The sequence below is a fragment of the Dipodomys spectabilis genome, unplaced genomic scaffold, assembly GCF_019054845.1.
Source record: "Dipodomys spectabilis isolate Male_0828 unplaced genomic scaffold, ASM1905484v1 ptg000262l, whole genome shotgun sequence".
Lineage (NCBI taxonomy): Eukaryota > Metazoa > Chordata > Mammalia > Rodentia > Heteromyidae > Dipodomys > Dipodomys spectabilis.
In genome coordinates this window covers 2,564,011-2,578,659 of record NW_024870939.1, presented here as the reverse complement: position 1 = coordinate 2,578,659, position 14,649 = coordinate 2,564,011, and the positions used below count along the sequence as shown (strand labels likewise).

The 14,649-nt window shown below is 45.3% G+C and overlaps 1 protein-coding gene across 1 annotated transcript; it reads right to left on the bottom strand.

The window, feature by feature from the left end:
• Positions 1 to 3,011: 3,011 nt before the first annotated feature.
• On the bottom strand, positions 3,012 to 4,520 carry LOC122125159 (probable N-acetyltransferase CML1). Its single transcript, XM_042699725.1, has 2 exons — positions 4,448 to 4,520; positions 3,012 to 3,862 (listed from the first exon to the last, which is right to left on the bottom strand). Exon 2 carries the CDS (start codon positions 3,784 to 3,786, stop codon positions 3,103 to 3,105), a length of 684 nt encoding a protein of 227 aa, XP_042555659.1. The 5' UTR covers positions 3,787 to 3,862; positions 4,448 to 4,520; the 3' UTR covers positions 3,012 to 3,102.
• Positions 4,521 to 14,649: the final 10,129 nt, after the last annotated feature.

Sequence of the window (14,649 nt, the reverse complement as noted above, 5' to 3'; positions counted from 1 at the left end):
GCAGGGGCTGATGGTATAGTCACAGTGCACATGCCCTTCTCATTAAATGACCTAGCACAGATCAAGACAGGCCTGGGATCTTTCTCCAGCAATCCACCTACAGGCATGTATTCCTATCCTATGAGGTAACCTGGCATGATGTATACTTAATCTTGAGTAATTCCCTTTTACCAGGGGAACAGCCAGATGTTTGGGAAAAGGCTTGCTGCTATGCAGATGAGATCCACAGGACCACCCCCATCACCCAATTGGGACTGAGGCAGTGCCTGACCAGGAGCCTCACTGGGATTAAAATTCTCAGGGTGATCGCCAAAGGGGAAACCAATTTACTGCCTGTATAATTAAGGGTCTCAAACAGGCAGACCACAAAGCCATCGACTATGACAAAATGCCCATGGTCACACAAAACAAAAATGAAAACCCATCTGCCTTTTGGGCCAGACTGAACCAGACCCTCCTTCAATATACTAACCTAGATCCCGAGTCTGTGGACAGACAGCACTGTTTAATGACTCATTTTATTAATCAATCCACTCTAGACATCTGGGATAAATTTAAAAAACTAGACATAGGCCCCTAACACCTACTAGTGAGGCTATGGAGGCAGCCTTTAAGGTGTATCCTGGCAGGGAGGAAAAGGCCAAACAGCTCAAGTACCAGATGCTAGCCAAAATCTACCAGCCTCCAGCTTTGCAACCAACCCCTTCCCGACAGGGTCCACCTGAGCCCTGCTATGTCTGTGGTCAAAAGGGGCACTGGAGGGAAACCTGCCCCCTGAAGAAGCCGTGCTACCATTGTGGCCTAGCCTGCCCACAGCCACTTGAGCCAATCTGACCATGCCCCAAGTGCAAAGTTTCAGGGCACTGGACCGTGGACTGTCCATCATCCTCTCAAGGATGATGGCCATCCAGGAAGGCCCCAATGCCCCCTCCTGGCACTCAGAGACTGGCAGCCAGAGAAGACTGAGGCAGTCCTGGACTCCTGGCCCCGACCACTCCCATCACCACACAGGAGCCCAGGGTGACAATCATGGTTGCAGGTAGGATGACCTTGCTTTTGGTGGACACAGTTGCTCACTGGGTTCCATGGCCAGACCTACCTAGCTGATACCTCCATAGTCAGGATGGAGGGAAAACCTTACACCCCTCCCCCAAATAAACATCCAAACCCTGTCCTTTGTCTTTTTTCAGGTGTAACCTGTCACTCCTTCCTTGTTATTCCTCACTGCCCAGTTCCACTGCTGGGCAGAGACCTTTTGGTCAAATTTGGAGCCTCTATTACCCTATGCCCTTCCCAATTGACACATATTGATTAGGCCACCCCCTCCACGATCTCCTTGTTGATGCCTTTAGTAGGCTCACCTAGCAATCCCTCAGATTTCCCTTTTTCACCCTTTGAGGTGGACCCCAAGATGTGGGATACCTCAACCCCTCTATTACTAACCTTCATTTGCACTGGTTGCTTACTTGTTGAAATGCCTAGACCCCACCACTAGGGGCTGGGCTGTTTGCCTTCGTGTTCTAGCCACCTCTTCTGTCCTATTACAGAGTCAAAAAAAACAAAAAAACACTAACCTTTGGTGCAAACCTTACCATCCTCTCACACCATCATCTCTCTGAGTTACTAACCTACAAGGGGTTGCAAACTATGTCTCCCTCCCGTATTGTCTCCCTTCAGTGTCACTGGTAGAGGACCCCATATTAACCTTCCAGTCCCACCTTCCATTATACCCCTCAATCCTATTACCCATTCCAGATCCGACTCCCCTTTCCCCCCACCAATGCTGTCCTCTTTCCTTCAGCACCTGCGCACTTTTCTCTGTAAGTATGTGGACCAATATGAACCTAAGCCCTCCGCAGTGCTCGCCGAGCCTTCCATCAAGGCTGGGACCTAGTGTACATTTCAAGAAATTACCTGCCATGGGCACCTAGTTCCACCAAGCTCTCTGCTGAGTGGGAGGGACCCTACTCAGTAACTCTCTACTCCCACAGCCGTGCAGGTTCAGGTCTGTCCACACTGGATTCACATGTTAAACATCAGGTGCCTGATGGGCGCTCACATACATCTGTGCCAAGTGGACCCCTGTCTCTACGGATAAAACAGATTGGACCTGGTCTTCCCTTAGTCATTGAGGAACCAGAGGACCCTGCTCTGGACAAGTAACATCTTCACAACCACCATGACCTTGGCCAGCTTTATATACAGTGCCTGGCGTCCCTTTCCCCTTCATTGACTACAGTGCCCTTCTCAGCAGGTGGTAGCTCCAGAAGAAAAGGCCTTTGCCCATATTCCCTGCCCAGTACTGTACATATTAAACCAAAAAGGGGAGAAATGTAAGGAAACGCCCACCTCGCAGGCCTAATCTCCGCCCTCCATGGCAGCGCATGCGCAGTAGCGAGGCACTCCCACTTCCGGCCCCCAACATAAAAGGGGCCTCCAAGGAGCCAGACGGCGCCATTTTCTCCCTTTCCTCATGAGAACTTGGCCTAGTCAGCTCTGCTGGCAATAAATCTTTTCTTCTACTTGACTTCTGTCCACGTGGTCTTTTGGATTACTTTTTTGGGGATTACTTCCTGCCTAGGTTTAGATTTTCTCCTTCATGATCCAATAAGACGTAAGAGTTTTTTGCTTGCTTTGTGGCGTATGGGGCTGGAAAACAAGTTTACCCCACATACAGGTCTTGTCCTTCTGTTCATCCTTCTATTGGCTTGTACCAGGCAGGCCTAAGCTACAGAGGTTTTGCAGACAGAGTCTTTCTGTGTTGCCCATACTGGCTTCAAACTCACAATATTTCTGCCGTAGTCTGCCAAGTGCTAGGATTACATATGTGTAACACTATGAAATACAAGTATTTTTTTGTTTTAAACATTGTTATTATAAAATTGATATACAGAGAAGGGCTACAGTTACATAAGTCAGGCAAAGAGTGCATTTCTTTTTGGACAATGTCATTACTTCCCTCCTTACCCACAAGTTGTATTGTGCATTTGCAACAGAGTGTCTAGTGAGTACCACTGCTGTACTAATGAAATGTCAGGAACTGAGTGTTACCATGGCAGAATAAACTGGATATATACATATGAATATGTATGTGATTAAGTATTACAGCCGCCCTTCCTGAGGAGAAGAGATGTGGTATGTTAAATAGATTGTACCAAGAGCCATTGGCCATGGGGTCAGGTCCCAAAAGCCTTCATGTGTCTTTCGAAAGCCCATATGCTGGTATAAGGCCTGAGCACTTTGCTGCACTACACTGGTCACAAGGACAACTTCATTGTAAGCCTGGTCCCGGGCAAACTGGAGAAGAGTCCTGACCAGGGCTTTTGCTATTCCTTCTCCTCGGTGCTCCAAAGCCACGGTGAGTCGAAACAGCTCCAACTGCTTCTTCCCCAAGGGGGGATCCCTGACAGGCTGGGCAGCCACCATGCCCACCACCTGCCCCCCACACTCAGCCACCCAGAAGCAGGAGCCAGGTGTGCTCAGGTAGTGTTTGGTGATATCAGCCATGTCTGTGTGCAAACATTTAGCCACATGTGTTTTCCAGGGATATCTGGCATAGAGCCAGAGGAGCAGGAGCAGGGTGAAGCAGCAGACAATGGCCAGAAGCCATGAGCCAGAGAACAAGAGCATGGCAAGAGGCAGCCCAACTAAGAGCAGCAGGCTTTGAGGCCACGCCAGCATGAGACGGAAGGTGGCAGGGCTGTTTCCTTCCATGCCGCTGATAAACAACTCCAGCACCCTTTTGTGGTCCCGCTCCTGGTACTTGCGGATGTGATATGGAGCCATGGAGAGACGTCTATAACTTGAAATCTCAGGGTTCACCAGCCAGGACTTGATCTATCTGCACACCTTCCCTACAGCCCTGTAGGAGACAGAGAATACCAGGTGAGTGAGCTCCTTGCTTCTCAGGCCCCAGGAGCCATAGAGAGCCTGCTCAAGGCCATTTCTTTCTGCTGTCACTCAGGAAGAAACATGACCTCACCACTGGGAGAAGGTGTGAGATCAGAAACAGCTGGTTGAAACCCTAAGTTCTTCCCCTTTCTAGCTGGGAAGTATTTGGCAGGTGACTTCACCTCTCTAAGCCTGTGTGTTCACAGGGTAAAACATTCCTCACTTTAGGATCTTTTTGAGGATCTTGCCTGAAATTCATACACATACCTATCTTCCCTTCCCCTCTCTCCCTCTTGTCCCATGAGGAGAAACTTCATGGTACATTGCCATGACTCCTTGTCACGGGACTTTCTTATGTAACCAGCTTTTTGTTTCCTCTCCAGAGTCCAGAATCTTGTGTTTCTGAGCATAAGTTTCTGCAAAGCCCTTTTCCAACTTGTGTATACAGGGCTTGTCTGCAGACATGGCAAGGAACCAAACACAACATACTCCACTTCTGAGTCTCTGAAGGTCCTGGGCAGTCCCAGGGGACCCTACCCCCCCAATCACCTCTCACCTTCTAGAGTCGAGAGCATCCAGCATGGCCTCAGCCTCCAAGTGGCATCTAGAAGAGACTGTGTGGGTCCTGTCTGATCTCTAGGGAGCAGATCCGGGTTGGTGCCTCACTGGCTTTCTCTTATGTAATCACAAAACTGCACACAAAGAACTGGGGAGTGAGAGCAGAAATTCAGTCTGGTGACCACGTGATTCCTGCAGAACCCCTGCCAAAGTGCTTGCACAGTCATGGGAGGCCTGCCAGCCCTCTTCTTGCTCCTTTTAGGCTGCAGCCTCTCTCACTGGATGCATTTGGCCTCCAATTGGTTCCCTGAGCACACACTGAGCTTCCTGTGCTCGCACTGAACCTGGTCTCAAACACTCTTCCTCTCTGCCAACCCCCTTTCTACACTGGTGTCAATAAACCTGCTACAAGCGTCCTCTCCAGCAGAGCTAACATCCAGCGGACAGGCTAGGACAGTGGGAAGTTGCTGTGAGCTCTGGATATGTTAGCTAAGGATGGGACTCCTAAGTCAGGCCAGGCACCAAAAAGGCAATCCTTTCTCCATTGCCTGTCCTTCCTGGAAGGAAGAATGATTCATTTCCCATAACAGCTCAGCCTCTGCCTCTGTGCCCTGCCCTGGTGGAGTATTTAAGGCTCTTTCTTCTCTCTTGGCTCCTGAAGTGCATGACAGGGGAAGCCAGCATTTGCCAAGCCTCGCTGGAAGAAAAGGCACTGATTTCATTGTTCAAAGGTGAAAGGCATTGTTCAAAAGTTGACAGTAGTTTACATTGGTTTATGATAGTCACCAGACTAGCAGAGGCCCAAGGGACATGATGATGACTTGGACCAGAGCAAGGCAATCATTGCTGTGAGACTTGGATCTCCTAGAATTGCATTTGGGTTGAGAATGCCTCAAATGAGGATGGAGTTTTGGCAGGGGTCAGAGATGATGGCCAAGAATATGGCAAAGCATTTAGGGGGCAGGACCAATTTAGAAAGGTCAGGATGTGGCTGGGGGTGCTGCCTGCAGCTTCCTCAGGCAAACTGGATGCTGCAACCACTGGTTAAACCTGGGTGAAGACAGCTGAGCCTTGTGATCCTCCACACCCTCTAAGTACTCAAGACAGATGTTTACCATTTCATATGAATAATGTGTCCTCAGAACATTTTTATATTGCCCCTGACACTTGAATGGTAAGCAGAAGTTAACGTGGGAATGGGAGATGGGGAGGTGAAAACTCCAGGTGCAAGTGAGCACCCTAATGGGAGTCTGGGCAACATTAACCAGGCAGAAACCAAGTCCAAATAGCAGGCAAGAAGCTGGTACACTGTCATCTTCCTCCCATAGACTTTTGGTGACTGTATCTTCTCTAAAACCTTACTTTACACTGAAGCTCTAGTTCTTCTCAGGCATTAATATACATCTATACTTTTGAGGCCCTTTCCACAGGAGCCTGGGATTTATTTTCCTGACTCATTTCTTTATTCAGCATATAGCAAGTGAGTTCTTACCTTGTGTCATGCTCTCTTAGCACAACACACAAGGTATGACTGAGGTCATGGTCAGTGCTTGGAGACATCCAGCCCAGAACTGCTGTGGTAGGAGGCTGAACCAGGCAATTAGGGCTTTGATGTAGTCTGTATCAGTAGGCCACCTACAAACTGACTTGAGGAATATAGTGAATGGAATGGCTGCCTTGTCCATGAATAGGGTTTAGGTGACTGAACATGAGTTTGACATAGTAGCTTTCTGGTATTCCGTGCTGTTACCTTTCTTCTGACACATACCTCATTGGATAACAGTTGCTCTCCAGCCCTGATTGAAGCAGTGTCTTCCTTGTCCCTCACCCACTAAAAGCTGAGGGATTCCTACTGTCAGTAAATGTTAACTGGTCAGTCTCAGAGTCTCTGGCATCTGCTGAGGACTAGCTGTCACAACTACAATTCACAGCAGGGACCAGCAATCTCAGAGGAATCTGAACAGGGATCCTTGTTTCCCAGGATGCCAGCACTGTGATGGAGATTGAGGACTGATGTAATCCCAGGAAACCAGATCTCAATCAGAAATGGAGGTCCACTGCATAACCACATGTACAGAAAACCCAATGGTACAAGAGCTCCTCTGTGAGGCCAAATAGGGCAGCAAGCCAAACACAAGAGGAGGACACTAGGAGATGTTGGTGACTGCCACTCTCATGGAAGCATACAGTGCTCCCAGGATCTGGTGACTACCACTCACCGTGAGGAATCTGTCCTCGGTGGGGCATGGGTACTGGTGGGCAGCAGCAAGTGTTTACACACCTCTGAACTCATGGATTTACAAAGACACTAAGATCTCAGAGCGAATATTCTGAGTGCCCACTTCCCACCTCTCTGTTGATCTTATTATGGGACAGGAAGGAGGAAGAGTAGGATTGCTTTGATGGGCAGTGGAAAACAACTTTAGAGGAGATAAGAGAACACACTCTCACTTTGGACCTTTGACAGCTGAATGGATTTTTCATTGAGGTCTGAAGTAAACGAGTCACTTCCTACTGTGGCTTTCCAGAAGAAAATATATTCTCTAAGTGAACCAAACACTCTAACAAATTTACCCCATCTTGCTTAGAGGCCACAGCTACTCTAAGCTGGTGGGCACCGTTGCCTCTGTCACCATCCACACATGAAATTCAGGAGTCTTCACAAGGACTCGGTGTGGTTGGGGCTGGAGGTCCCCTGCATGCTGTCCTTGCTCTTGCCATGTCACCACCCTGAGCAGAGCTGAAACTATGGCACCATTGTCCACAGCATGTGCTGTGGAAGAAACAAACCCGGAGTCCATCTTCTTTTTGCTAGCAGGCTAGAATATGAAGAACATGGAACTTACCATTGTAAGCAATCTTAGGTGCACAACTGAGTAGCAGTAAGGACATTCCAATACTGTGCGATGAGAACTGGATTTAGCACACGTCCTTTGTTGCTTTTCAAGGAATGTATAAATGTTAAGAGTAGAACACTGTTTTGTGATAATAAATTCCATTTGCTAGAGCAAAAAGAGATAGCATGTAGCCTTGAAGAATAGTTTGGTTTGGGGGTTGACTGTCAGTCCATAGCTTGCTTGCTTGCTTCCCTTTCTTCCTTCCTTCCTTCCTTTCTTCCTTCGTCTCTTCCTTCCTTCCTTTCTTCCTTCCTTTCTTTCTTTCTTTCTTTTTTTCTTTCTTTCTTTTTTGTCGGTCATGGGGCTTGAACTCTGGGCTTGAGCGCTGTCCCTCGGTTCTTCAGCTCAAGGCAAGTGCTCTACCGCTTGAGCCACAGAGCCACTTCCGGTTTTCTAGTGGTTTATTGAGATAAGAGTTTCAATGACTTTCCTGCCCAGGCTGGCTTTGAACCAAGATCCTCAGATCTCAGCTTCCTGAGTAGTTAGGATTACAGGCATGAGCCATGGCGCCCAGCCCTTCCTTCCTTTCTTTCTCTTTCTTTTTTTTCTTTTTCTCCGTTCCTTCCTTCCTTCCTTTCTTTATTTCTTCCTTCCTTTCTTCCTTTTCTTCTTTCTTTCGTTTAGATCTGAACCTTACTGTCCCTGGGTGTGAGCTTCAGTCAAAATACAAAAGAAATTCCAGGACTCAATTCTAGGGTTGGGCTTTCCTAATGTCTAAGACTGGGTACAAAATAATGTCCAGACGAATCATAGCTGGACAGGCTTCACTGCCACAGGAAAGGGGATAAAAATTTCCAGCTAGAGGGAAAATGACATGGACTGGAGGACAGGTTCAAGTTTTGCTTGGGTAAAAGGGATCTACTTGCAAGTTTGAGAAGCACCAGACAGAGTAGATGGTTAAGAACATCTTGAACTTGAGCAGTTCAGTGGACTGAGCCAGCTCCCCTGATTCCTGGAAGTTTTGGTTGATGGATTCAGGGAGCTGTGGGTCAGCCTAGTTGGGACAAGATTTCATTCTCCTTATTCAATTGTTGATTTAACTAAGACAAATTTATGGGATAATTTTTTACACTAGGTCTTCAAAAGTGTCTAAGCTAGCAAAGTAGGTCATTTGTAAAATACTGTATCTTTCTCCTTGAAGACTCTGCGGTTCTAGTTTATTACTAATGAATAAGGTATGGGAGGGAAAAACTGGGAGAGAGTGAGGGAAAAGGTGACATTGTCCAAAAACAAATGTACTCTTTAGCTGACTTATGTAACTGTAACCCCTCTGTAGATCACCATTATAATAACAATTAGGTGAAAAGCTAAAGTCATTTCCTCTAAATTCAGAAATGAGACAAAGATGTTCCCTCTCTCTACTCCTCTTCAATTTTAGTATTAGAATGCTGCTAGAGCAGTACGACAAGATGCAAACATAAAGGGAACCCAAATAGGGAAAGATGAAGCAAAACTCTCCCTCTTTGCAGATGACATGCTTTTGTATTTAAAGAATCCCATGGACTCCACTCCCAAGTTACTTGAGCTGATCCAAAACCTTGGCATAGTAGCAGGGTATAAAATTAAACCTCAAAACTCAATGGCTTTTCTGTATGCCAGTAACAAGAAAAGTGTGTCTGAAATAGGAAAGCAACTCCTTTTGTAATAGCTCCACAAAAAAAAATATCTAGGAGTTAACTAAAGAAGTGAAGGACCTCTTTGAAAACCTGAAAAAAGGAAATTAAAGCAGAACTAAGGTAGTGGAAAAACTTCACATGCTCCTGCATTGGGAGGATTAACATCATGAAAATGGCAATACTGCCAAATTCTGTCTACAAATTCAATGTGATACCTACCAATATCCCAGCCTCATTCTTCAATTAAATAGAAGAAGCAATCCAAAACTTCATATGGAACAATAAAAGACCCAGAATAGCAAAAACAATCCTTAGCAGAAAAAACAGTGCTAGAGAAATATCAATACCAAATTTCAAACTCTACTACAAAGTCATAGTATTCAAAACAGCTTGGTACTGGCACAAGAACAGACCTGAGGACCAATGGAATGGGACTGAAGACCCAGAAATAAACCCACACACCTACAGCCACCTAATCTTTGATAAGGGAGCTAAAAAAATAGAATGGAAGAAAGACAGCCTCTTCAGTAAATGGCGCTGGCAAAATTGGTTAAACACCTGTAGAAAACTAAAGCTAGATCCTTATATATCACCCTGCACCAGAATCAACTCCAAATGGACCAAAGACCTCAGAGTCAAAGCAGACACTCTGAAAACATTACAGGATGGAATAGGAGAAACTCTAGGGCTCCTTGGCACAGGCTGAAATTTTTTTAATAAAGATCCAGAAACACAACAAATCAAAGAAAGTTTGGACGAGTGGGATTGCATGAAACTGCAGAGTTTCTGCATGGCAAAGGACATAGCTAGCAAGATCAATAGAAAGCCCACGGATTGGGAGAAGATCTTCACTAGCTATACAACAGAGAAGGTCCTCATATCTAAAATATATTTAGAATTCAAAAAATTAAATCCCCAACAACAAATCCTCAAAGAAACAACCGCCTGATTGATAAGTGGGCTAAAGACTTAAAGAGAGACTTCTCTGAAGAGGAAATAAGAATGGCCAATAGACACATGAAGAAATGCTCAACTTCTCTAGCCATAGAAGAAATGCAAATCAAAACAACATTGAAATTCTACTTCATCTAGTTAGAATGGCTATAATCAAGAAATTTAATAACAAGAGATGCTGGAGGGGATGTGGCCAAAAGGGAACCCTACTGTATTGTTGGTGGGAGTGTAAACTTGTTCAAACACTTTGGAAAGCAGAGTGGAAGTTCGTCAAAAGACTCCACATAGAGCTCCCCTATGACCCAGAAGTCCCACTTTTGGACATTTATCCAAACGATCACAAATAAGGCCATACTAAAGCTACCAGCACAACTATGTTTATTGCAGCATTATTCACCATAGCTAAGATATGGAACAAACTCAGGTGCTCCTCAATAGATGAATGAATCAAGGAAATGTGATATATATATGCACATACATACATACATACATGCATGCATGCATACATACATACAATGGAATTCTATGCCTCCATCAGAAAGAATGATAACACCCCATTTGTTAGGAAATAGAAAGACTTGGAAAAAATTATATTAAGTGAAGTAAACCACACCCAAGGAAACAGGTCCCATGGTTTTCCTTATTTGCAATAACTAGTATATGTCTAGAATAATATTACCAGACAGGCAGAAAAGGTCAAAAGCTATGTACATATAACCATATAAGATGATGCTAAGTGAAATGAACCCCAAGATAGGGACACTCTCTGTTGTTTTTAACGTACTATGTGAGTTTTTTGTTTCTTTTGTATGTTCTTCCCCCATGGTACAACCCCTGTTGTCACTGGATTCTGGTGTCCTGCATCTTGTATATACATTTTTCTAATTTGGGGAGGGAAAGGGAAATAACAAAATGCTGAAACAAGAACATACGTTGGCCCATTGTAACAATGAGATGTACAAGACACTATATTGAAAACGAACTACAACTTTGGGGGTTGGGAGGAGGGAGGAGTTGGTGAGGTGGGGAGGGAAGGGATGGTAGGGGAAAAACAAAGGAGGAGGTAACAATGCTTGATAGGAAATGTACTTATTACCTTACTCATGTAACTGTAACCCCTCTGTACAGTATCTTTACAATAAAAAAATCAAAATAAACCCAAGTACAAGTCTCCAGTCACCTATGCATGTAATCCTAGCTACTCAAGAGACTGAGATTTGAAGACTGAGGAGGTTCAAAGCCACCCTAGGCTGGAAAGTCTATGACAACTGAAGGATTGACACCCCCCCCCCACCCTGTTTTCCCAGGTGCATACCAAAGTTAGGCAAGCCGCCAAAGTATGTGCAGACTGCTTGCCAGGGAGTGACGGCAATCCACCTAATCCTGGCTGTAAACATTCTATGGGCCAAACTGAAAAGCTCCTCACCTCCCTAGACCTAATGGTTTTTTCATTAACCTCTGATCAGAAGTTAATTCATTAACCTTATTGATCAGACCTCATAAAAACCAAATTCCTGTCTCACCTCTTTGCACAGTCTCCCAGCTTGCAGGAAGGCTGTGCCCCTCACTGCTACATCTCAATGAACAGTCCTCACCTATGGAATAGCGAGTCCTGCCTGTTCCTTCCTTTCTCTTCCATTTTCCTAATATATGGTGCCAATACTTGGGAGAGGAGAAATGCCAGGAGTGGATGGTCCCCTCCACTCACCTTCTGGCCACCTCTTATCAAGCCTCACTCTTTCTGAGGCCTCTCTCCACCAGGAGCACAGAGCCCTTTGTGCCTCTTCTTCCTCCATCTTCCTCTTCTATTCCCTCTCTTCTGTCCGTGGACTCCCTATCTCCAGGCAGGATGCTCTTGGCCATTTGATGATCCACTCCATCCACCACGCAAAAGCCTTCAGGACAAGGTAACCAGCTTTGGTCTGTGGCAGAGGCACCAATATGGGAATTTTAGGAATCCCTCACTTTTCGTCTGTGGGGTCACCAGAGGCCCCAGTAGTCTCTCATGCTTTGCTGACCCCCTGATATCCTTTAATTAGGACTTTGGGGATGGCCTCTCTTAATTATTGGACCATTTGTTTGCCTTCCCAAAGCCTCAGGGACAACTGAACTGGCAAAACAGGTCACTCCAGATCTGGCCTCAGGACAAACTCAAGCCTGCATTTAATACTTTTGATTGACTTGAAACTATACGGCAAGGGGCCCGAGGAGCCCTACACCCAAGCCTTGCTCTATTTCAGCTCCAGAGACCACCCATCCTGTTCTGCCTACCAAGTCATTTTCTGACCTCCACTTGAGGTTCCCCTCTGCTAGTCCTGCCCTGCTCACCAAGGCCTTCTCTGCCATAACCCTCCCAACCATCTCCTCTAAAAAGGTAACTTTCCTTGTCTTGTAGCTGCTCAATCTGTCTCCCTCCCGACCCTACTTTCTCTGATGACCTCCAGACTGGAGATTAGTTACCATTAAATTGGCTCCACTCCAGCCAACAGACCTTCGGCTTATGTCCTTGAGAATGGGATACAGGCTGGGTCCCAGGGACCCCCTCTAGGTTCCTTCTTAAAGGCTAGCCATCCTGGATCAGAGGTTCCCTAAGCCCAGGTCTTTTCTGCTTCCTTGCTCTTGTAACTACATTCTTACTTTCTGAAGTTTGTCCAGATTCTCTAAGCTAAAACTGCCTGTCCTCTAAGCAAACTTCCTCTATCGACCTTTGCCCCTGTGCATGCCTGCCTGCATACCTGTTAGCAACAAGCTAACAGCCCTGCTTAAACTCCAAAAACCAAACTTCACAACCAAAGCAACTTAATGAGACTTCTTCCCTTTGACACCCAACCTTCCATAAAAATTCCCCTAATGGACAAGGCCTTACACTATCCACCTTTTCCATACCTCCAAGTGCTTCTCCAAATGCCTGCCCCTCCTCATACACCTTGCCAAATAAGCCCCTTTGTACTTACACATTTCCCAACTCCCTTCTCTGGCTAATACACCTTCTTCCCTTCTAGACCCTAAAAAAATGGGCCTCTGCTCTGACTCTCTCACTAATCTATCACTGACAGTGGCTGGCTGGCCAACACACTAGGGTCAGCTTCTTTCTCTTACTTCTCTCTCCTTTTCCCACCCCAAAACCCCATAATGGGAGCAGTTAGACAGATAGCTAACCCCAAAACAAACCCATCCAAGTGGGAGGGAAGTGATGGTAGGGGAAAAACAAAGGAGGAAGTAACAATGCTTGATAGGAAATGTACTCATTTTCTTACTCATGTAACGGTAACCCCTCTGTACGGTATTTTTACAATCAAAAATTCTTGTACCCAGATAAGGATCCTCAAAGACTACCAAGGAGCTGATTCTGATGTAAGCACATAAGAGTCATTTATTACAAGCTTGAGCCTGGACTCACAACCATCACCGATGCAGTGGGTCAGAGTTGAGAGCCCTGACGCTTCCTCTAGCAGGGTTTTTATAAGGTTTTTAGGGACTTCTGTGCATCATTGCAACACTTAACAAATCATATCATACTGCAGGAAAATCATAAAATAATTCTAAAAGATGATAAGCGTAACCAGTGGTAGGAACTGACCAGCTATTAGGGATTAGCTGGTTCATGGAGTTGATGCTCTTCAAAATGATTGGCTAAAGCAGATGGTCTGAGCTGCAACCAAGTCGTCTTTAACTTGCAGGAACGTCTGGAACTTTGGGTTTTTCCTGTTATCTGCTGATTAGCTGTAGTTAGTGGAATTCACCGTAAAGAGGGTTATTCCTGGAATTTGCACTCAAGGGGGATCAAGGGGAGCGGCTGACACATTTCCTAGATGAAATGGAATCCAAATCTAAAACTGCTATATTTTGTTCAGGCTTCACAAAAATATATTTTTTAAAAAACATCCTTTTTGTCTTTGGGACTCAGACACTAATCCAGTTCTGTTCTCTTTCCTGAGTCTATTCATTTTAGAATTTGGGTTCTTAATTTCTCCTTTAAGGCTAACTCCTTTAGGAGACAGCTAAAGGCCCCCTAGAGAAACTTCTCCTCCCCCCTTCCCCCCCAGTTTACTATGCAGGTCCTGGAGACTGACACCTAGGAAGAGACAAAGGACCCATGATGGGTTTTTCTGCAATCCCTACTCTTCTACCAGGCTTACTCTGTCTTCACTCCTCTAGATGTTCAAGGTCAATTCATATACTAATGTGCCTCATTACCAAATTGTCTTAAAGATTTTGTTCTTGTTATCAATGTTTAAGAATGGAGAGTCTGTTAAATTCTCTTTGTTGTTTGTAGAAGTTAAAGTGCTTCTGCCTTGTTGCCACTTGAGTTTTGCCTTGTATTTTGTTTGGCATTGCCTGTTTTTCTAGCACTGTCCATGTGGTTCTATCATACAGTGGACAAAAAAAAATGTCTTTTGCCATTGTAATTCTACAACATTTATAGCAGATTTTCATTTTTTAAAAACCTAAGCACACCTTAAAACTTTTGTGCATGAGTGTGTGTGTGAGAACATGTTCAAACTAATCTACATTACATAAAAACTGTCATCATGGTGTAAAAAAGTAATCTTTTTCAATTTTTTAGTACTGATATTGAAGTGAGGAGGCTGAGTCTAAGTGACTTCTTACAGCCATCCTGGTGCCTCTTGCTGGGTGGAGAGAGTTCTCTACCCTACTGAAAAAGCCTGCAGGTGAGACCTGGACCATCCATTGAATGCAGATGCCTAGATCAAGATGAGCTAGGAGAGCCC

What these genes read in the sequence shown, in the direction of transcription:
- LOC122125159 (XM_042699725.1), bottom strand. Translation starts at nt 3,786, where the DNA reads ATGGCTCCATATCACATCCGCAAGTACCAGGAGCGGGACCACAAAAGG.